Here is a 23,927-nt window from a genome sequence, read left to right on the forward strand (position 1 = left end):
CATCGAGAGAATGCCAAGAGCGTGCAAAGCAGTAATCAGAGTAAAGGGTGGCTATTTTGAAGAAACTAGAATATAAAACATGTTTTCAGTTATTTCACCTGTTTTTGTTAAGTACATACCTCCACGTGTTCATTCATAGTTTTGATCCCTTCAGTGACAATCTACAATGTAAATAGTCATGAAAAAAAAGAAAATGCATTGAATGAGGAGAAGGTGTGTCCCAACATTTGGCCTGTACTGTATCTAATAGTGATTTATTTAACCTTGCCTGTAGCTCTATATGAATATGCTGTATGTATATTGTATACCATTATATATTATTGTATGATTTTCTATTAACAAACTCAAAATCATATATCAGCCCTCAAACCATGTACTGCAAATATAAAATAAACATAGTACAGTGGCATGTTTTTCACACAAACAACAAATAACACACAACACAAACTATATACATTTATTACAACATCCAGTAAGTTATGTACAGTAAATGTGCAAAATGTATCGAGTAGTTCCAGGGGCACCATTGACAATATGAATAATAATACTGATACTTTGAATTTTCAAGATCAATGAATTATTTCATTTTTGAACACAACTATATTTAGACAAAAAGAACAGGATGGTGGTGTTGGTGTATAACATCAAGTAAATATTTAAATTATTCCTTGCTATTGGCTCTGATTTAAATGTTTTTTGTCCCAACGTCCTCCTGTGTTCAGGGACTTTTTTTCTTGAGTTTGTAAACAATAATAAAAACGACAAAAGATTTTGTGATAGTAAAAATATTGATTTAATCACTAATTAGTTTATTTCAGAGGGGACAATGCAATTTCATAAAAACACATGACTACACATGGTTAAAAAAGACAGAATTAGCCAGAAGGCTGGTTTTCATCTGTAGTACCCTGGCCATGATGTAAAAAAGCAGTAAAATTACAATATAAAAGAAAAAGAAAAGAAAGAGCGAGAAAAAGAATAAAAGCACATGTTAATGATAAAGTACTGTTGATCTAGTTTAGCGGTTAGCATATCCTCCTACAGTGTGTAGTGTAGCATGTTTAGCTATTCCTCGAAATTTGTAAAAAAACATAGTCTATTTTCCGCCGTGGAGGCTAGGATTACTGACTTAAAAGTGGCTTTACACTGTGGAAGAACGTTAACCAATAGCGAGAATGATACATTGCGTTGAGGACATGCATTATCACTTTTCAGCCATCTAGCAGGTAAGCATTGAGGAACAACACTGTAACTAACCAGCTTTTCATTACCAAATATTCGCTGCTTGGAAATATTCTACTAAACGTGCTGATTTTTCTGTTCATAGCTGTAATGTGGTTCCAGTTAGACTTCTGTTATCAAGTAAAAAGCACATCTTTTTCTGTTTCGCTACTATACATTCTAGCGAGCTTAGCATTGCTTCTCGTTTCCTTCTGCTCTCCTTCTTGTGTAGTGCATGTCACATGTTCAGCTATTCCTTAAGTGATAATGAAATAAAAACTAGAAACCAAGTCAATTATTGTAACTTCTACTGAGACATTTTAAGGACGACAAAGGGGACCCATCCATCAACAATCACTTTATTGAGAAGTACTGAAAACTGTCTGCCGAACCCCGCCAAAACGTCAGCAAAAACTATTTTCCAGCAAACCTGGTCACACTTTCCGCCGTAAACACGCCAAAAAAAACTGTCATCTCAACAGTAGCTGTTTTTTTTTAATATGGCGCTTTCACTTGCATCAACACATAAACACTTGGTTCAGCCACTGACACGTTCACAGCCATACAAACAGTCTCCAACGCCGCACATAAACTATAACTGCCAGGTTGTTACACTATGCTACTGTTCACACGCAGCCAATCAATGTTTTTAACAGCAGTTTATGCATGTGTGCAGCTGATTTGCAGCTTAGCTTGTAGCTAGCGGTGCTGATAACCCCTGTTATGGGGAAGCTACACTGCCCAATCAAGTTTGTGCTCATTCTACTTACATTTAGGAATGGTAATTCATTGATGTAAATTATAAAATGTTCTTAAATTACAGAAATGCTAATAAAAAATGGCGTAATACTTTTTTTGTAGCGTTCCGCAATAAATAAATGACAGTATGGGGAACTCCTCCTTAAAAAAGCAGTTGCCATTTAAACAAACAATAAAATGCTACCAACCCCATGTGTGAGCTGTAGAAAGCCAAGTTATGTATTTGACCGGTCAGCATCTACTAGTTACAGCTAGATACAATGGAACCTCGATTTACAAACTTAATTGCTTCTTGCACATTGTTCTTAAATTGACAATTTTGTATAGTAAAACAAATTTCTCCATACGAAACAATAATGGGTTCAGGCCTCAACAGAAGTCCATATTTTGGTGAAGGTATGTACACTTTAAACCAAGAGTGTCAATCGTACGGCCTGCGGGCCAGGTAAAACCCGTTCCCAGGCCTGATCCAAGATGAGTTTGCTTAGTATAAAAATAAGCTGAAATTTTTAAATGAAAGAAATTGCTGTTCTAAATGTGTCCACTGAATGTTGCATTAACAATTCGTTGTGTGGGTTCCCTCCGGGTACTCCGGCTTCCTCCCACCTCCAAAAACCTGCACCTGAGGATAGGCTGATTGGTAACACTAAATTGGCCCTAGTGTGTAAATGTGAGTGTGAATGTTGTCTGTCTATCTGTGTTGGCCCTGTGATGAGGTGGCGACTTGTCCAGGGTGTACCCGGCTTACCGCCCGAATGCAGCTGAGATAGGCTCCAGCACCCCCCGTGACCCTGAAAGTGACAAGCGGTAGAAAATGGATGGATGGATGGATGGATGTATCTGCTACAGCAAGAGCACACATGACTTCAGAGGGGGCGGAGCTATGTGCTGTGTTAAGATAGAGACAACACGTCAGTGTTTGGACACTACGTACTTACGCTGCTTATTAGTGATAGTATACACAATATGGATTGTTACTTTCATGCCTTGATTTTCAAATATGTTGTTGGTGTAATCTCTGACATTTCTACCCAAATAAATGCGTTTGATAATCAGTACATTTCGTGTTATATTTAAGACTGCGGACACATTTTCTGGGTGCACATAAATATGCTGAAATAATATGAATCCCCTTCTACCTTCATGTGTGATAAATTAAATGAGTCCAAATGTACACGTTTTGTTGTAGAGGATGCTATATATGCACAGAATGAACCACATGATGTTAGTTTGTCAGTTAAGCAAAATAAGTTCATTACATTAATAACATCCTGTGATTTGATTTTGATATTATTATTCATTTAATCTTTTGAGTGATTAAACATTAACACCAATGAAAGCATTTTAAAACTCTGCCAGACTCAATTCCACCCATTTTGCTGATGAACATTATCACATAATTTATTCAGAAAGTATGAATAATGACAAATGAAGATAGAACACTAGTAACTGCAAAATGGAAGTGTAAAAAAAAACATGATTTGGACATTTTCAGAATGCGCTTGGTCTATTTTTAAACAAAGAAAACAATCTGAAGTTGTCTTTATTTTTAAGTTATTACGCCATGATTTGTACCAGTCCGGCCCACGTGGGAATAGATTTTCCTCCACGCGGCCTCTGAGTTAAAATTAGTGCGAAACCCCTGCTTTAAACACAATATTAGGTTATACACAGTACTGCATTAAAGGCCTACTGAAATGAATTTTTTAAATTTAAACGGGGATAGCAGATCCATTCTATGTGTCATATTTGATTATTTCGCGATATTGCCATATTTTTGCTGAAAGGATTTAGTATAGAACAACGACGATAAAGTTCGCAACTTTTGGTCGCTGATAAAAAAAAGCCTTGCCTATACCGGAAGTAGCGTGACGTCACAGGAGGAAGAATTCCTCACAATTCCCTGTTGTTTACAATGGAGCGAGAGAGATTCGGACCGAGAAAGCGACGATTACCCCATTAATTTGAGCGAGGATGAAAGATTCGTGGATGAGGACGTTAGAGTGAAGAACTAGAGAGGCAGTGCAGGGTGTATCTTTTTTCGCTCTGACCGTAACTTAGGTACAAGGTCTCATTGGATTCCACACACTCTCCTTTTTCTATTGTGGATCACGGATTTGTATTTTAAACCACCTCGGATACTATATCCTCTTGAAAATGAGAGTCGAGAACGCAAAATGGACATTCACAGTGACTTTTATCTCCACGACAATACATCAGCGAAGCTCTTTAGCTACTGAGCTAACGTGATAGCATCTGGCTCAAATGCAGATAGAAACAAAATAAATAAATCCCTGACTGGAAGGATAGACAGAAGATCAACAATGCTATGAAACCATGGACATGTAACTACATGGTTAATAATTCTCAGCCTGGCAAAGCTTAACAATGCTGTTGCTAACGACGCTGAAGCTAACTTAGCAACCGGACCTCACAGAGCTATGATAAAAACATTAGCGCTCCACCTACGCCAGCCAGCCCTCATCTGCTCATCAACACCCGTGCTCACCTGCGTTCCAGCGATCGACGGCGCGACGAAGGACTTCACCCGATCACAGATGTCTGCTATCCAAGTAAGTCCTCTTTGTTGTGTTGCTACAGCCAGCCGCTAATACACCGATCCCACCTACGACTTTCTTCTTTGCAATCTCCATTGTTCATTAAACCAATTGCAAAAGATTCACCAAAACAGATGTCCAGAATACTGTGCAATTGTTCAATGAAAACAGAGCAGTTTGTGTGGTGACACATTGGGTACGAATACTTCCGTTGCCGTCGTGACGTCACGCGCATACGTCATCATACATAGACGTTTCCAACTGGAAGTTTAGCGGGAAATTTAAAATTGCACTTTATAAGTTAACCCGGCCGTATTGGCATGTGTTGCAATGTTAAGATTTCATCATTGATATATAAACTATCAGACTGCGTGGTCGGTAGTAGTGGGTTTCAGTAGGCCTTTAATCAAACATAACAAGGGGGTGATGGAACAGCTTTCTATTTGATAACAAGCAAGAACAACAACAAGATGATGTCCTGTATACGCTGCTCTGTTAATATGCACAGACACACATAAGTCCCGTTGATGCCCTCACAAACGATCAGAAATCACAAAATCCTTAACTTTAACAACCATATTGCTACAATAATAAACATTTAAAAAACGGAAAATCTACTTACATTAACTTCAGCAAAGAAGGGGCTGAAGAGAAAACAGCAGACAGAAGGGGAGAACTGAGGAGGTGCGGGGAGGGGCCGTGTGAGTGCTCTTGAAAGATGCGCTGCTGAACGAGGAATAGTCTTCTCCATTCTTTCATAATAATGTACTCTTTGCAAATAGTTTTTCTTTTGATTCCACAGCGATTCCCTCCTTCTTTCCACGTTGGTTTGTTGTCTTTTAGTTTTAGTTAGCAAAATGAACAAAACGGGTCAAAAGGCGAAAAAAGAAAGTGAAACCCAAAATGAATAAATGCATGAAGCGTTCGTACACAGAGACATGGTTCACACACTGAGGCATATTTAGATCAATATAAAAGTTTGTAAATAGGTGGGTTTGTAAATCGAGGTTCCACTTTACTAGCATTCAAGCAGCCTTCTTTATTGTTGAAAAAGCCAAACAATTAAAGGAGCTGAAGTGACCGCATAGAAAATCGATCATATTAAGAGACCGTGCAACACATTATGGCTGTAATGCGATTAATATGTGCATATAAACATTCTAACTGAGTATTTACTTGAATTTCATCATCCAGTATTTTCTTTTGTATGTCTCATCATGATTCTGTATTATATACAACAACACAAAAACAACACACACTGCACGAACAATTCAGTTGGGTGTTACGCCACAGTATTTAGTGTTCACGACACGGACAGTCAGTGTAATGATGTGTGATGGGTACTGCTACATGGCCACACTGACAGATAAATGGCTGTCGATTTTCATTATTTATTATTCAGTACTTAAAGTTTTGCCTCATTAAGAAGGAGGCCCCCCCGGGTTGCAGAATTGCTGAAAATCTACGTTCATCTGTAGATGTCTTTTACCCCCCATCAACTCAGAATGCTGTGGGAGCTGCAGACAACATTTCTTGTTTTTTGGTCCATGTCTGTCATGCCGATATCTTCTGGTGGCTTGTTTATCCCGCATTATAGATGTATCTATTGTGCAACTCCCTCTATATATTAAAAAAAGAGAGTGATTTTAAGATGTAATATTTACTACTACTATAAATTTGGCAAATCAATTAACATCATCACATTGCATTGGTGTCTAACCTGTACAAACATAACATATAATGTTCACAGTAGTTCTTTCTAGTCAATACTAGAGATTATTGCATTTAGTAGGTCATGCTTGTCTCTCACATTCAGTCAGCAATGTCTTTCAGGCCTTTTTAATCGCACACACGTGGAATTAAATGCAATCATAATATTCATTTCAATAAATCTGGTTGACACATTCTTTTATTCCATCGCTGTTCCCACTACAACGCTATTAAGAATGATCCCAAGCGTCACCTTAGCCGATCCAACATAAAAATTTACCTTGCTAAACACATAATTGATGTCATTTGTACAATTAAAACAGCAGCTCTGTAATAGTTTTCTTGTTCTGCCGGGACAGCTGTGTGAGCAAAAAGTTGCTGATCGCTCATAACACACTTGGAAAATACTTTGCTGGCTGCAATCTAATTTATACTGGATGAATTCCTTACATGTTAAATGCAAGTGTAAAGTTTTTCAGTAATCATGTACATTTTAGATACAGGGATTTTTCCCTGATGTCGTCAACAGGGGGTCTTTGACTTCTTGGTGGTCCGCAGAAGTACTGCAGGTGCATTAGACTTTATTTTAAAAAACATTTCTGTATTCCCCAGACAATTTTTACACAAATTTAAATGTCTTTAAATTTCAACTACATTAAAGGCCTACTGAAACCCACTACTACCGACCACGCAGTCTGATAGTTTATATATCAATGATGAAATCTTAACATTGCAACACATGCCAATACTCATAAAGTACAATTTTAAATTTCCTGCGACACTTCCGGTTGAAAATGTCTAGATATGATGACGTATGCGCGTGACGTCACGGAGAGAACGGAAGTATTCGGACCCTATTGGATCCAATACAAACAGCTCTGTTTTCATCGCAAAATTCCACAGTATTCTGGACATCTGTGTTGGTGAATCTTTTGCAATTTGTTTCATGAACAATGGAGACTGCAAAGAAGAAAGCTGTAGGTGTGATCGGTGTATTAGCGGTGGACTACAGCAACACAACCAGGAGGACTTTGAGATGGATAGCAGACGCGCTAGCCGGCGACCTCACCTTGACTTCCTCCGTCTCCGGGCCGCCGACCGCATCGGTGATCGGGTGAAGTCCTTTGTCGCTCCGTCGATCGCTGGAACGCAGGTGAGCACGGGTGTTGATGAGCAGATGAGGGCTGGCTGACGTAGGTGGAGAGCTAATGTTTTTAGCATAGCTCTGTGAGGTCCCGTTGCTAAGTTAGCTTCAATGGCGTCGTTAGCAACAGCATTGTTAAGCTTCGACAGGCTGGAAAGCATTAACCGAGTATTTACATGTCCATGGTTTAATAGTATTGTTGATCTTCTGTCTATCCTTCCAGTCAGGGGTTTATTTATTTAGTTTCTATCTGCATTTGAGCCCAATGCTATCACGTTAGCTCCGTAGCTAAAGTGTTTTGCCGATGTATTGTCGTGGAGATAAAAGTCACTGTGAATGTCCATTTCGCGTTCTCGACTCTCATTTTCAAGAGGATATAGTATCCGAGGTGGTTTGAAATACAAATCCGTGATCCACAATAGAAAAAGGAGAAAGTGTGGAATCCAATGAGCCCTTGTACCTAAGTTACGGTCAGAGCGAGAAAAGATACGTCCTGCACTGCACTCTAGTCCTTCACTCTCACGTTCCTCATCCACAAATCTTTCATCCTCGCTCAAATTAATGGGGTAATCTTAGTTTTCTCAGTCCAAATCTCTCTCGCTGCATTGTAAACAATGGGAAAATGTGAGCAGCCCTTCCTCCTGTGACGTCACGGTACTTCCGGTATAGGCAAGGCTTTTTTTATCAGCGACCAAAAGTTGCGAACTTTATCGTCGTCGTTCTCTACTAAATCCTTTCAGCAAAAATATGGCAATATCGCGAAATGATCAAGTATGACACATAGAATGGATCTGCTATCCCCGTTTAAATAAAAACATTTCATTTCAGTAGGCCTTTAACACAATGTAATGTAGTTGAGAAATAGCAGTGACCTGGACACCATACTAAATGTACCTTATGAATCAAAAATATATTGTTGTATCCATGTTAGCATCTAAATTAGCTAGCGATTAGTGCTCTAGTTACCTGCTAACTATTAGCGCACCAGTTGCCAGCTATCGTTAGCAGCGCAAGCTGCTAGCTAGCAATTTGCGCGGCAATTGTCAGTCAATCAATCAATCAATCAAAGTTTATTTATATAGCCCTTGATCACAAGTGTCTCGAAGGGCTGCACAAGCCACAAAAACATCCTCGGCTCACATCAGGGCAAGAAAAAACTAAACCCGTTGGGATAGGACCAGTTAAATTTAAAACAGAATGTCGCTCCATAAGTTTGGTGGTCCATGGCTTGGAAAATGTTGAAGACCCCTGTTTTAAAGGGGACTTATGATGATTTGAATTTACATTCAAGACACTTCCTAGACAATGTGTTAGATATGCTTTGGTGTAAATGTTGCTCCTCAATCACTTTTATAACCCAGTTTTTTAGTCTATCTGCAAGATGTTCGTTTGTGGGGGCGTTTCTAGATTGCAAATGTGTCATAATTTATCTTTTGAAAATGCACAGTTTAAAATATATATCTTTTTATGGCAGACAAGGTCGAGAATAAGCTTCATAAAGATTAGATTCACTCGGTCAAAACATTAGGTACACCTTCACACTCCGCCAATTAATTCAGAAAGTGCATAAAAAAAGCTGTTAATGTTACTGCATGTCGCATCTCATGTCATAATGCATATGCCACAATTAGATGAAATTACTTTTTTGTGTTTCCTCATAGCCTGAAGCAGAGGAGGAGCTTCTCCCCTTCTAGCTAAGCACTTGACTTAAAGGGGTTATATTATGATTTATTTTTCTACATTTAAAACGCTTCTTTATGATCTACATAACATGTAATGGTGGTCCTTTGGTAAAAATGTTGCATAGATTATGCATTACAGACAGTCTTATTTACGTGCCTCCACTTTGACTGCGTCTTCTCCACGACACATTTGTTGTAGATTTTAGAGCTCCCATAACGAGACTACTCACAGATATAAGTTCAAACTATACGCTACTTTGTATGAGAAATGGCAACAGCAGAAGATGCATGTGCATGTACGAGCCAGTCTGCCCCACAACAAGATAACAGCGAAAAAGAAGGAGCTTATTGACTACAGCATAGACTATAATGGCGGAAGCGCAAGGCACTCTGGGTACATTTAAACCACATATGGATAATCCGGTAACATTCTTCCCAACCGATGACGTCACAGGTTGTGCAAATTCCAAATGGCTCGTTTGGCGTGAATACGAAGGAATGCATGATTATTTTATAAATATCTCCGCAAGGAAACAGACACTTGGACAGGAAGTGGAACTAAACCAAAAGCACCTAACAGGAAACAAATGCAGAAAATAAGGAATCATGACAATGTGTAAGTCCTGCTGCTGTATTGACATCATCAGCTGGTGAGTTGCTTTCTCGCCTCGCAGCTTGCAATTTTTTTTTTTATAGATTATAAATCCTGCCTCTCATTTTGATAGTAAAATGATGTGGAAATAAACTGAGAAATTGGTCAACTTTGACAGCCACTTTAGACCCAGAAATGGTGAAAAGGACCCGAAAAGACGCTTCGTTCCACCCCCTTTTTTCTTTGCTAGGATTGAGTTATTTTTTAGCTAAATGGGAATATATCAACATCCTATCAGTCAGCATCCCAGTGAGAGCAGGCATTGTACAGTAAGTAATGATTAATTATGTTTGTTGGCTCTCATGAAGTCTGCATTAGTTTTATTCAGTGTTGTAGTTAAAGGCCTACTGAAACCCACTACTACCGACCACGCAGTCTGATAGTTTAAATATCAATGATGAACAACACATGCCAATACGGCCGGGTTAACTTATAAAGTGCAATTTTAAATTTCCTGCTAAACTTCCGGTTGGAAACGTCTTTGGATGATGCGTATGCACGTGACGTCACGACGGCAACGGAAGTATTCGTACCCAATGTGTCACCATACAAACTGCTCTGTTTTCATCGAACAATTCCACAGTATTCTGGACATCTGTGTTGGTGAATCTTTTGTAATTTGTTTAATGGACAATGGAGATTGCAAAGAAGAAAGTTGTAGGTGGGATCGGTGTATTAGCGGCTGGCTGTAGCAACACAACAAGGAGTACTTACTTGGATAGCAGACGCGCTAGCCGATGCTAGCCGCCAACGCATCTGTGATCGGGTGAAGTCCTTCGTCGCGCCGTCGATCGCTGGAAGGCAGGTGAGCACGGGTGTTGATAAGCAGATGAGGGCTGGCTGGCGTAGGTGGAGTGCTAATGTTTTTATCATAGCTCTGTGAGGTCCGGTTGCTAAGTCGCTAAGTTAGCTTCAGCATCGTTAGCAACAGCATTGTTAAGCTTTGCCAGGCTGAGAATTATTAACCGTGTAGTTACATGTCCATGGTTTAATAGTATTGTTGATCTTCTGTCTATCCTTCCAGTCAGGGATTTATTTATTTTGTTTCTATCTGTATTGGAGCCAGATGCTATCACGTTAGCTCAGTAGCTAAAGAGCTTCGCTGATGTATTGTTGTGGAGATAAAAGTCACTGTGAATGTCCATTTCGCGTTCTCGACTCTCATTTTCAAGATGATATAGTATCCGAGGTGGTTTAAAATACAAATCCGTGATCCACAATAGAAAAAGGAGAGTGCGTGGAATCCAATGAGACCTTGTACCTAAGTTACGGTCAGAGCGAAAAAAGATACACCCTGCACTGCCTCTCTAGTTCTTCACTCTAACGTTCCTCATCCACGAATCTTTCATCCTCGCTCAAATTAATGGGGTAATCGTCGCTTTCTCGGTCCGAATCTCTCTCGCTCCATTGTAAACAACGGGGAATTGTGAGGAATCCTACCTCCTGTGACGTCACGCTACTTCCGGTATAGGTAAGGCTTTTTTTTATCAGCGACCAAAAGTTGCGAACTTTATCGTCATTGTTCTATACTAAATCCTTTCAGCAAAAATATGGCAATATCGCGAAATGATCAAGTATGACACATAGAATGGATCTGCTATCCCCGTTTAAGTAAAAAAAATTAATTTCAGTAGGCCTTTAAAGGAAAAAGTGAACATTGTGATGCGTCTGAGAAATTAATGCTCCGCCCTATCTTTAAAATGAGCAAAATACGTAAATAATACATGTTATGAATGTGCCTGTTACTACATTACATATGTACCTACAGCGTGTATATAAAACTTTGATGGAAGCGTTTGGATGGTTTTTAAGCGCTATACAGGCAGAATAGTGAATGATAGGAAAAATAGTTCCCCTTTAACTATCTGAAAAACAAGGGGGGCCGGGGGGTAGATCAAGTTATTCATAAAAATATGACACTTGTTAAAAGTCACATGAAATTATGTGCTGAAATGAATGCTCACATTCTGCAGTTCATTAACATTTGTTTGTAGAGGACATTTATTGTGGAACCTATCCCCCATCAGCGAGAACACTGATTGCTACATGCTCCTGTGAGACCTACTACTAGTCTTGCAGGCATCCCTTATCATTATTTGACACACTGAAAGACAGATGCCCCTGTTCAAAGTTAAAGACTGGCCTCTGTCAGGTGCTAAAAAAACATGTGACCTCATCTGTTCCTCAATCAGCTCCCCCTGGAGGTAATGGCTCTAATTCCACCATTCTCACTCCCATCACCCCTCAGCCTGCTAATGATGATGAGACCCTCTCCCTGCTCTTGTCCCTTTAGGCTGAGCGATTGTGTTCGGGATCGGACACAGTTTAGTTATTGGCCAACAATGGAGAATGTCTTTTAATAACACACCTTCCACAGATTTAGCGGTAATTGCTGCCTTAATCAATAAGCTAGCTGAGCGGAAAATTAAAGGTACGCGAAGCCCGCCCCCCAACACGTACAGCATGTTTTTGGTATTAGGCCCATTGTTCAGAAGTGGACGAGTGAGAATGCTGGAGGGCATCAGCACAGAGCTAGAAGCGAGGAGGGATCTGACAGTGATAAATAGGCCTTTTAATAACAGCTGTGCCACTTGGGTAGCCATTCTGATCCATTCCCATCCGACCGGGCCCATCGTCCTCCATCCTTCCCCACAATGGGAGAGACAAATTTACATATCTTTGGAATGACTTGATAGTTCACACTGAATTGGGAATGAAAAGATGCAATTAACACGTGTATAAAAAACTACATCATTTTGAACATTGTCGCGATTTTTAACTGCAGCAAGGTCACCGTGTTAATTGTTGTTGATTTGAAGTCTCCAACCGGAGGAAGGAGTCACAAACACGCTCATGTGCATAGACTCACAAAACCACACACTCCGTTAAACAGATGGTTTGGTTAACTGAAACATCAATTATTGCATTGGCTTGGCAAGCATCGGAGTGGCTCCCGAGTGTGTGTACACGTGTTAGTCCTGTAGGATATGAGTGTTTGGTGAGCTGTTGACCTGGAGGAGAAAAGGGTTAATGCTACACTCTTTCAGAACAAGCCCGCGGGGCATTAGTCCTCTTCAGCGACAGATTTCAACACAGCATGCTCACATTTGGGAAACACTTTGGATGCCGTTTGAGCATTTTTACATATTTTTAATCCACCAAAATTAATACTTCCCAGTTTTATGAGGTTGTGATTTGATTCGGTGTAGTTTTAGCACACTTCTGCGTCAGTTAGTGCTTTATGTATGAAACGCTAAAGCTGACCTATAATGATTCTAATCTACATTAAACCCTCTTTCTTGTGGTCTATATGATATGTTTTGGATATACTTTGGTGTAAATGTTGTGTAAATATTGCTCCACAGTCACTTTTATACCCCCTTTTTTAATCTGTCCGCAAACAGTTCTTGCGTGGAGGCCTTCACTTTGGTGCAATGACACCCTCCATGCACCGCCCTTTCCAAAAGTGTCATAATCTATCTTTTGAAAATGTACACTGTTAAAAATATATCAATATAGCCGCGATTTTTTTTTCAGACATGGTCAAAAATAAACTTCTTAGACAGTACAATCAAACCACGATTTATTTGGTTCTTTAACAGAGTTCGTAAATGGAAAAGTTTGTGTATTGAAGCAAAATCTCTATGTGAAACAATGTAAATATGAATGATGTGTTGACAAAGATCCCCATTTGAGTTAAAGTTAGTACACTTAGAACATAATATAATGCACAATACAGTACAGTACATAATACAAACATAACAAGGGGGTGATGGATCAACTTTTTGTTTAATAACAAAGCCAAAACAACAACAAAAGTTGAACTGTCTTTATTTGCCGCCCTGCCTACATGCATAAACAACCACTGTCACCAGCCCTGTGGTGCACTCTGTTTAAACTCACGGAACTCCTTAACTTTAACAGCCAGGTTTCTAGAATAATTAGGAATGACAGAACTATATCTACTTTTCTTTGTTGGTTATTCTCCTTGCAACTGAAAGAAGGGAGGGCCAGTGTCGACAACGCTGTGGATACTTTCTGAATGTTTCAAAACCACACATCACTTGTCCATTCCTTTTTTTTTTTACTCATATTGAATCAAAATGCTATAAAATGGCTAAAAAACACTTTAAAGCACACAAAATAGCAATGAGCACAGTAGCTAACGACAGCACTGCTCTGCTGACTGAATGAGCCCTAGAGACCCACAATGCCTGGCACAGAATGGGTGGAGGAAATGTTCATACAATGAGTCAAGTTCGTACAACAAAGTACATTTTATTCAGTTTGTGGCTCGTAAATCAAAAAGTTTGTATAATGAGGGGTTCGTAAATTGTGACTCCACTTTCTGGAGATTCACCAATCACAACGTTAGGTAAACCTCAGATCTATACACAGCTACATATAAAAAATATGCTTTTAGTACCATTTAAGTCACTGCATGTCACACGTCAATGTTATTTTGCGCATGCCACGATTAGATGAAAATTATACTTTATCCCGCCTTCTCTTGTGCTTCCTCAAACCGAGCAGTAGTGTGGGAGTTTAGCGACTACTAAATTTGTAGTGGCCCATCTTGAACAAACGCAGCGGACAAATAAACATGTTTTATCGGAGCAGGCTGAAGAGCATTAGACGAAAAGCAATGACACCAGAAACTTCAGGCAGCAGTCTCGGCTGAGTCGACCTAGCATAGGGGGAAGAGGCTGTCATGGCTGACACAGTATGTACAAAGATGACCACATATTTACATGTCAATCTGTGATTTAAAAAATTGCCCATTGCAGTCAAGCTACTTTCCAAACTCATGAATCTCATGATTTGACATTTTTGGCATTGTTTAACACACGTATCCAACATTTATAAGTCAGAAAAGAGGACAATCATCATACATTAAGTTTTCCTGTTTTATATTGGGCTTATGTTGACTTTACTTCTCCTTCAGTACTGCAGCACAATGAATGAACAGCGCATGAATGGACAGCTGCCAGATCCTCTACAGATATTTCCACGAGGTATTGAGTGCTTGCAATTAATCATTAATGCAAATTCATGAAAGGAATTTGATATGTATAATTAATATGTTAACAGTAGGTCGGCTTCAATTTTGTATGTACAGTACACACTGGCTGTTGGATTCCATGTAACACACTTAGGTGATATACAGTAGGTGAATCACTTGAACTTTAAGCAAAACTGGGAAACGAAATAGAAATGAAGGTGCTCATTTTTGTCATTCAGACACATACAAAGCTGGTATTTCAGCACATGTTCAAGGGTGCTTTAACTGCTTGATTCAGTCAAAGCCTCTATCTTATCTCAGTTGTTCTGTTCATCATATGGGCAGTATGACTCGGTTTCACAGCACCTGTAATTCATACACATAATTTAAACAACCCCCAAGGGCTTAGTGACAAATACATTTATTTTCTGACTCTCTGCTCTATTACATGCATCTTTTTCGCACTCATATCCTGTTCATGTCTCTCACTGTAACAGTTTTTCCTTCCACACTCTCAAGAGGACAGCAGTTCAATCTTCTTCTTGTCTTCAGCTAATTTCAAAGTAACCCTCATTTCATGTTTTTTTTTCCTTTATAAAACTGAACTGATGCATTTGTAAATGGCCCAGTGATGTGTTCTTCAATCGAGTCAATTACCGTTTCAGCCGGCAAGACTCCAGGGATCCGGAACATACATGGCCTGAAGGTACCTATCTCAATAATTGTTTCAGCTGCCTTACACAGAATGAGGAGGGGGTCTCAAAGTGAATGGATTGGTAACACTGTGTTCCACTTATTGAAATGTCAATTGCAGTCAAGGCTCTACTTCTGTCACGCCCATACTATTGCTCCGCTTGTCTGTTGTTGTTTTTTTTTAATTGAATAGAAGGGAAATACTGTAGCTCTGGTAGAGCTTTTTGTTTGTCTCTTTAAAAGGGGAAATGTACTTTTTTTGGAATTGTGTCCATCATTCACAATCCTTATGAGCACACATATGTTTTTCTTTTTTTGTGCATTTTAACTTGTAAAAAAACACTAGCAAAAGTGAGCTAATAATGAAGGTAGGGCTGAACGATTATGGCCAAAATGATAACGATTATTTTCATCAATATTGAAATCATGATTATTAATTTACTGTTAATAAAACATATTTTATTGTACTGTCTATTTTAAACAAACAGTATGTGAATTTGATACGAAGGGCTAAGTAAAATAAATATGCCATTGCAGAGTGAGATTATAAAGTGCAAGCAAGTGAAAAATTAAGATTATGCACAAAAGGCACATACAGAGGAAGACATTAGTTCTACTGCTTACAGCATATATAGGACATATATCTTTGGCCAAATATGAAACGTTATTACCGCATTTATTTTGGCGTGTCTTTGAGAGGTGGATGGATACGGAGTCCCTCGGTGCACAATTGATGTTACGGTTGTCTGTATTTTGGGCACTCCCACTTTTGTAGCGGCTCGACAGGGTTTTGTACCAGCGGCGGGCGGCCTGCTCTGTTAAAAGGGAACTGCACTTTTGGAATTTTGCTTATCGTTCACAATCATTATGAGAGACATGACGATGGATGATGTTTTATTTTTTTTGCATTCTAAATATTGAATACATGCGATCAAAAGTCTGCTTACAATGGAGCATATGGGAGTCCCAGCAGGCACAAGACATTAAAACAATTTTGATAACTTGTTGAATTAGATCCTGACATTGAGCAATTTAAACCTAACTTTGGAACACCATGCTTTTTGATAGGGATGTCCGATATTGGCTTTTTTGCCGATATCCAATATTCCGATATTGTCCAACTCTTTATTACCGATACCGATATCAACCGATACCAATATATACAGTCGTGGAATTAACACATTATTATGCCTAATTTGGACAACCAGGTATGGTGAAGATAAGGTCCTTTTTAAAAAAATTATAAAATAAGATAAATAAATTAAAAACATTTTCTTGAATAAAAAAGAAAGTAAAACAATATAAAAACAGTTACATAGAAACTAGTAATTAATGAAAATGAGTAAAATTAACTGTTAAAGGTTAGTACTATTAGTGGACCAGCAGCACGCACAATCTTGTGTGCTTACGGACTATATCCCTTGCAGACTGTATTGATATATATTGATATATAATGTAGGAACCAGAATATTAATAACAGAAAGAAACAACCCTTTTGTGTGAATGAGTGTGAATGAGTGTAAATGGGGGAGGGAGGTTTTTTGGGTTGGTGCACTAATTGTAAGTGTATCTTGTGTTTTTTATGTTGATATAATAAAAAAAAACAAAAACAAAAAAAACAACAACCGATACTGATAATGGAAAAACCGATACCGATAATTTCCGATATTATATTTTAAAGCATTTATCAACATCTCTACTTTTTGATGACATTTAATTAATGTTGGGTTCTGATGTTGATTTGACAGTTGAATTTTGGTAATTTTCACCATTATTTTACAACACAAATGCAACGTTGGAACAACAAGCTTTTTGCCAACGTTTATTCAATGTCAGGTTGTGACGTTGATTTGACCATTCAAATTGGGTTATTTCCCAACCAACTACGTGGATTAGCAAATATGTCCAGCTGCACTTGCCAGTTTCGGCTTGTGCTCGAAGTGGACCACACTTTAATATGATCGTGTAACGTAAACATCTGACTCAGACTGTTATTGTTTTTTATATTTGTAACTGAGAGTATTGATCACAGTTAAAGAAAGAACGGCAGGTACTTTTGTTTACATATTCATCGTCCACAATGAGCAGTGTCAAGTGCGGAAGAAAAACCTAGCGCACTCTTCCGGCCTTATCTATAAAATTGCTGTGTGTTTCATCCTGTCTGACTGGGCTACCAAAATAAGAGTCCCAGTAGAATAGCTTACATTCACTGTTATTGTTTTTTATTTGAAGAAACAGTATCTTAATGCAATTTGCAGTGATGGAATGTTGCAATACAAAAACCTTGGCTTTCAGTCTATAATCAATCAGTCAATCATTTAGATAGAGAGTTAGTACTTTATTGATTCCTTCAGTACTATCTATCTATCTATCTATCTATCTATCTATCTATCTATCTATCTATCTATCTATCTATCTATCTATCTATCTATCTATCTATCTATCTATCTATCTATCTATCTATCTATCTATCTATCTATATTTATTTTTTTAATTTAATTTAATCAGTCAATCAAACTTAATTTATATAGCATTTTTCATGCACAGGCAAGTGGCAACACAAAGTGCTTTTTACCAAAAAAGAAAACATGCACACACATACACACAGTACTATTGACAATAACAAAACTTGGCATGGCACTGGAGAGTAACTACAATTAACGCTATCTAAAAATTTTTTATAAAACATATTTTAAAATATGGGCAGCATGGTGAGACAGGGGTTAGTGCATGTGCCTCACAATACGAATGTCCTGAGTTCAATCCCGGGCTCGGATCTTTCTGTGTGGAGTTTGCATGTTCGCCCCGTGACTGTGTGGGTTCCCTCCGGGTACTCCGGCTTCCTCCCACCTCCAAAAACATGCACCTGGGGATAGGTTGATTGGCAACACTAAAAATTGGCCCTAGTGTGTGAATGTTGTTGTCTATCCGTGTTGGCCCTGCGATGAGGTGGCGACTTGTCCAGGGTGTACCCCGCCTTCCACCCGAATGCAGCTGAGATAGGCTCCAGCACCCCCCGCAACCCCGAGAGGTTGGATAGATGGATGGATATTTTAAAATATCTGTAAAAATAAAGTGTAAATAATAAATTAATAAAAACCTAAACTTGAGAGACTAATAATGCTTGTCTATCTGTGTAGGCCCTGCAATGAGGTAGCGACTTGTCCAAGGTGTACCCTGCCTTGTAAAATACAAAATAACAGAATACAATTTAAGAACCTAGGAAGAGTTCAACATGATCAGTAAAAAGATTGATTGAAATGTGTGTCTTTAATCTTTTTTTAAACTATCATAAAGCGCTACTTTTTCCCAGTGCTTTGAACCCATGCACTTTATATAATGTTGAGGCTAATTTATGGATCTTTCCGGTGTGGCAGCGCATGTCCCGTCCCTGAAGGACGACAACACATTCACACACACACACACACACCACTATATTATAGGGCAGGGGTCGGCAACCCGCGGCTCCGGAGCCGCATGCGGCTCTTTGACCACTCTGATGCGGCTCAGCTACATACTTGCCGACCCTCCCGGTTTTCCAACGACCCCCCCTCCCCCGATTTTCCCAGCAGACTGCCTCTCCTAGAAATCTCCCAGGGTAAATATTATCCTATTTTCACTCTAATTACTTAATCAAGGGCGTGCCCTACTGGCACTGCATTAATTGTCATCTTCTAAGACATACCAAACAGTCTGTTTGCGATCGATTGAATGCCCTGAGATTACTTTATGCCATGTTACAAGCACCAAATTTTGATGAATGAATGAATTAATTTGTTGTACACCTGCGGCTAACTGACGTTTGCGCCCAATATACAGTATGTACAAAATAAAACTTGTCCAAAAATTAGGTGGGTGCGGCCTAAAATCAGGTGCGCTCCATAGCCCGGAAATTACGGTACACTTCCACTAGCAATTCCTTTCCTATTTTAAAATTGCACTTTTGAGACTTTGAAGAATATTTAAATTATGGTGCAGAAAAAACACTACATATTTGTAACAGATTTGAGACATTTCCAATATTTAAGTGTTAATGGAATTAAATTGAATCGAATCAGATTTATCGATTTAAAACCATGAATCAAAATCAAACCGATTTGGGAAATTTACCATAAAGCACAGCCCTACTTACTTTTTATACACACGAGGAAAACATTTTTAAATGAATGATGTTTTCTGGGACAACCGGTTGGAAATGGATGGATGTTTTCTGTGCTCCATACAAGTGCTCACTCATTTTAAAGATAATTTACACGTCATTGTACATCTGATGTATCACTATATCAATGATGCGTTATAATGCGCAGCCAAGTCAGTTGTGGTATGTGCATATTAGGTGTGTTAGGTGGCAAAGTTACACTGCCATCTACTTCACGGAGTTGGAACATCAAGCAACACAGACACCAATCGAACCCCCCTTTCTGTTTCTCTTTCTACGGAGGTCCAAATTTACTTGTAGTTGGCCACTTGCCGTATCCCATTCACCTTTTCTCATCCATCCATCCATCCATCCATTTTCTACCGCTTGTCCCTTTTGGGGTCGCGGGGGGTGCTGGAGCCTATCTCAGCTGCATTTTCAACAATAAAATACCTGATATCGTATTTGTCATACTTTTACACCCAAAGAACTCAAAGAATGCACAGGCCATTTTGATATTTTTCATTTTTAAAACTAATACAATATGTTGATGTTTTAAAATAAAATAAAAAAAACATGCTGTATGTCATCTTTGTTTATATTTGCGTCAGCATTTCAACTTTTTTCTGATTACACCTGTTTGCTCTTTTATTTCACTTTTTTTTATATGTTTTTCTTTAGTAAGTCTTTTTAGAATGTGCCACTGGCTATAAGAAATTAGCTGTGGGCCGCAAATGGCCGGTATACCGCACTTTGGAGAGCCCTGCCTTATATATATTGTATCTGCTGTGAAGCTTCGGCTCTAACTACTCAACTACTAAAGTCAAGGGTCTGTTATGACAAGAAGATGTTTTCCAAAAACCTTTGGTAATCTTTCACCCCTTTTCTCCTATGTTAATATAAAAGTAATTGGCTTAGGGGAGTCTTGTGTGCTGTTTAAATTAGGTCTTCCTGGGCACTAATTAAAGAGAGAATCCCTTCGCTTTAGTAGACCCAACACACCTGCCTTTTGACCTCAATTAAAAGAGTAATTTTCAGTATTCCCCGTACAAAGTCTTGTCTATTCTTTCATGTCTTTCGAGTAAACATAGATCCGCATGAAAAAATGAAACTAAAATCGTCCCCAGTGGAGGATGACATTTTATTGTCTCAACTTGATTGTTCCTTGTGCCTTTGTCTTATTTTCCCAGATGTTAAGAACATTATATGTAATTGCACATAACTCCTGTTAAACCTCGTAATTATTCATATTCTAGATTAATTTGTTGAACGGGTTTCTTCTGGCTAGAAATGCCACACAAAAGATGCAAATGACAAATTGTGTAAATTTTAATATTGATATCACTATTATCCCTGTCTTATCTCTTATACGACCTTTTTCATCTCATACATTTTAAGCTACTATACATGAAAAACTTGATTTTTTCAGTATGTACAAAACCCAAAACCAGTGAAGTTGGCACGTTGTGTAAATCATAAATAAAAACAGAGGACAATGATTTGCAAATACTTTTCAACTTATATTCAATTTAATTAGCTGCAAAGACAAGATATTTAATGTACGAACTGAAAAACTTCATTTTTTTTTTGCAAATAATCATTAACTTAGAATTTAATGGCAGCAGCACATTGCAAAAAAGTTGGCACAGGGGCATTTTTACCACTGTGTTACATGGCCTTTCCTTTTAACAACACTCTGTAAACGTTTGGGAACTGAGGAGACCAATTTTTTAAGCTTTTCAAGTGGAATTATTTCCCATTCTTGCTTGATGTACAGCTTAAGTTGTCCAACAGTCCGGGGTCTTCGTTGTCGTATTTTACGCTTCATTATGTGGCACACATTTTCAATGGGAGACAGGTCTGGACTACAGGCAGGCCAGTCTAGTACCCGCACTCTTTTACTATGAAGCCACACTGTTGTAACACGTGCAGAATGTGGCTGCATTGTCTTGCTGAAATAAGCAGGGGCGTCCATGAAAAAGACTTTGCTTGGATGGCAACATATTTTGCTCCAAAACCTGTATGTACTTTTCAGCATTAATGGTGCCCTTACAGATGTGTAAGTTACCCATGCCTTGGGCGCTAATACACCCCCATACCCTCACAGATGCTGGCTTTTGAACTTTGCGCCTATAATAGTCCGGACGGTTCTTTTCCTCTTTGGTCCGGAGGACACGACGCCCACAGTTTTCAAAAACAATTTGAAATGTGGACTCATCAGACCACAGAACACTTTTCCACTTTGCATTAGTCCATCTTAGATGAGCTCGGGCCCAGCTAAGCTGGCAGTGTTTCTGGGTGTTGTTGATAAATAGCTTTCGCTTTGCATAGTAGAGTTTTAACTTGCACTCTCAGATGTAGTGACAGTGGTTTTCTGAAGTGTGCCTGAGCCCAGCTGGTGATATCCTTTACACACTGATGTCGCTTTTTGATGCAGTACCGCCTGAGGGATCGAAGGTCACGGGCTTTGCCGCTTACGTGCAGTGATTTCTCCAGATTTTCTGAACCCATTGATGATATTACGGACCGTAGATGGTGAAATCCCTAAATTCCTTGCAATAGCTCGTTGAGAAATGTTGTTGTTAAACTGTTCGACAATTTGCTCATGCATTTGTTCACAAAGTGGTGACAATCGCCCCATCCTTGTTTGTGAATGACTGAGCATTTCATGGAAGCTGCTTTTATGCCCAATCATGGCACCCACCTGTTCCCAACTAGCCTGTTCACCTGTGGGATGTTCCAAATAAGTGTTTGATTAGCATTCCTCAACTTTCTCAGTCTTTTTTGCCACTTGTGCCAGCTTTTTTGAAATATGTTGCAGGCATCCAATTCCAAATGACCTAATTTTTGCAAAAAATAGCAAAGTTTACCACTTCAAACATTAAGTATCTTGTCCTTGCAGTCTATTCAATTGAATATAGGTTGAAAGGATTTGTATTCTGTATTTATTTACGATTTACACAACGTGGCAACTTCACTGGTTTTGGGTTTTGTACAAACAGAAGTTTGCATACATTGAACATATTAATTGTTGAACACTATCACATTGGTAATTATTAACTCATTACTCATTGCAGTTTTTCTAGGGTGAAATTACATTTATTTTCAAATTATATATTTAATACTTTTTAAAAGCTATAATTGTGTGCCTCTGGTGAAGGCACAACTTGCGAGTGACAATTAACCAAGTAATTGGGTGTTGATCCAATTGATGATCCCAAACACATATTGAAACTGTTTTTGGAATGGATAATGCAAACTAATATTAAGCTTCTGGAACAGCCTTTCCAACCTCCCAAACATCACTTAAATGATGTCTACTAGTTCTGTCTCCCAGCATTATGCTAGAAGTAGGGCTGAAACGACGCGTCGACGTAGTCGACGTAGTCGACGTCATCGGTTACGTAAATACGTCGACGCGTCGCATATTTACGTCACACTACCGTCATGGCGGACCGCAAAGCAGACGATCAAAGCAGACGATGTGAGCGAGGGGGGAAAAGCATGCCAAAAGTGGTCAAAAGTGTGGGAGTATTTCAATAAACGGCCTAATAATGTTGTTGTATGCACACTGTGTCGAGCGGAAATGGCCTATCATAGCAGCACAACGGCTATGAACGAACATTTGAAAAGAAAACCATCAACTAGTCAATCGTCCGCGCGAGCATACGTTGTCATCATTACACAAAAACATGAATGTGTCATTTGTATCTGCTAGGGGTGTAACGGTACGTGTTTTGTATTGAACCGTTTCGGTACGGGGCTTTCGGTTCGGCACCGGGGTGTACCGAACGAGTTTCTAAGCTAAAGCTAACTTTAGCTGCTAAAGTCTTAACAAGCTGCTTCGCTCCTCTGCCTCTGTCTCAGCACGCAGCATTGTCCACCCACACAACCATCTGATTGGTACACACGCAGCATTGTCCCACCCACACAACCATCTGATTGGTACACACGAAGCATTATCAGCCAATCAGCAGTGTGTATTCAGAGCGCATGTAGTCAGCGCTTCAGCGTGGAGCAGATAGGTGTTTAGCAGGTGAGCATCAGGCAGCAGACTCTCCCCAAATGATAATAAACACCTCCCAGTCAACTACTAGTAACATCACTATGAGCCTGTTGACCTTCTAGAAATATAAACTGCAGCTCAGCTCCTGGCTTGAGGTGAAGGCTAATTACCTCTCAGTTCCAGCCACATCGACCCCTTCTGAGCGCCTATTTTCAGCTGCTGGGAATATTGTAAACAAGAAAAGAACCAAACATGTACACATGCTAACCTTTCTTCATTACAACTGTTAGTCACTCACTGGAATGAGTAGAATTGGTTATTGTGTACTGTGTTGGACTGGATGTTTATTTTGCACATTTTAA

The 23,927-nt window shown here is 39.1% G+C and overlaps 1 protein-coding gene across 2 annotated transcripts in view; it reads left to right on the forward strand.

Annotated features, from left to right (window-relative positions):
• map2k5 (mitogen-activated protein kinase kinase 5) overlaps positions 1–23,927 on the forward strand; it is a 122,482-nt gene that overhangs the window by 4,775 nt on the left and 93,780 nt on the right. For both annotated transcript variants that reach the window (XM_062069098.1, XM_062069092.1), the window contains exons 4-5: positions 14,672–14,741; positions 15,394–15,434. In XM_062069098.1, the coding sequence (XP_061925082.1) occupies positions 14,672–14,741; positions 15,394–15,434 (111 nt within the window). The remainder of the gene's footprint in view (positions 1–14,671; positions 14,742–15,393; positions 15,435–23,927) is intronic.

Source organism: Entelurus aequoreus, linkage group LG02, assembly GCF_033978785.1.
Source record: "Entelurus aequoreus isolate RoL-2023_Sb linkage group LG02, RoL_Eaeq_v1.1, whole genome shotgun sequence".
Classification (NCBI taxonomy): domain Eukaryota; kingdom Metazoa; phylum Chordata; class Actinopteri; order Syngnathiformes; family Syngnathidae; genus Entelurus; species Entelurus aequoreus.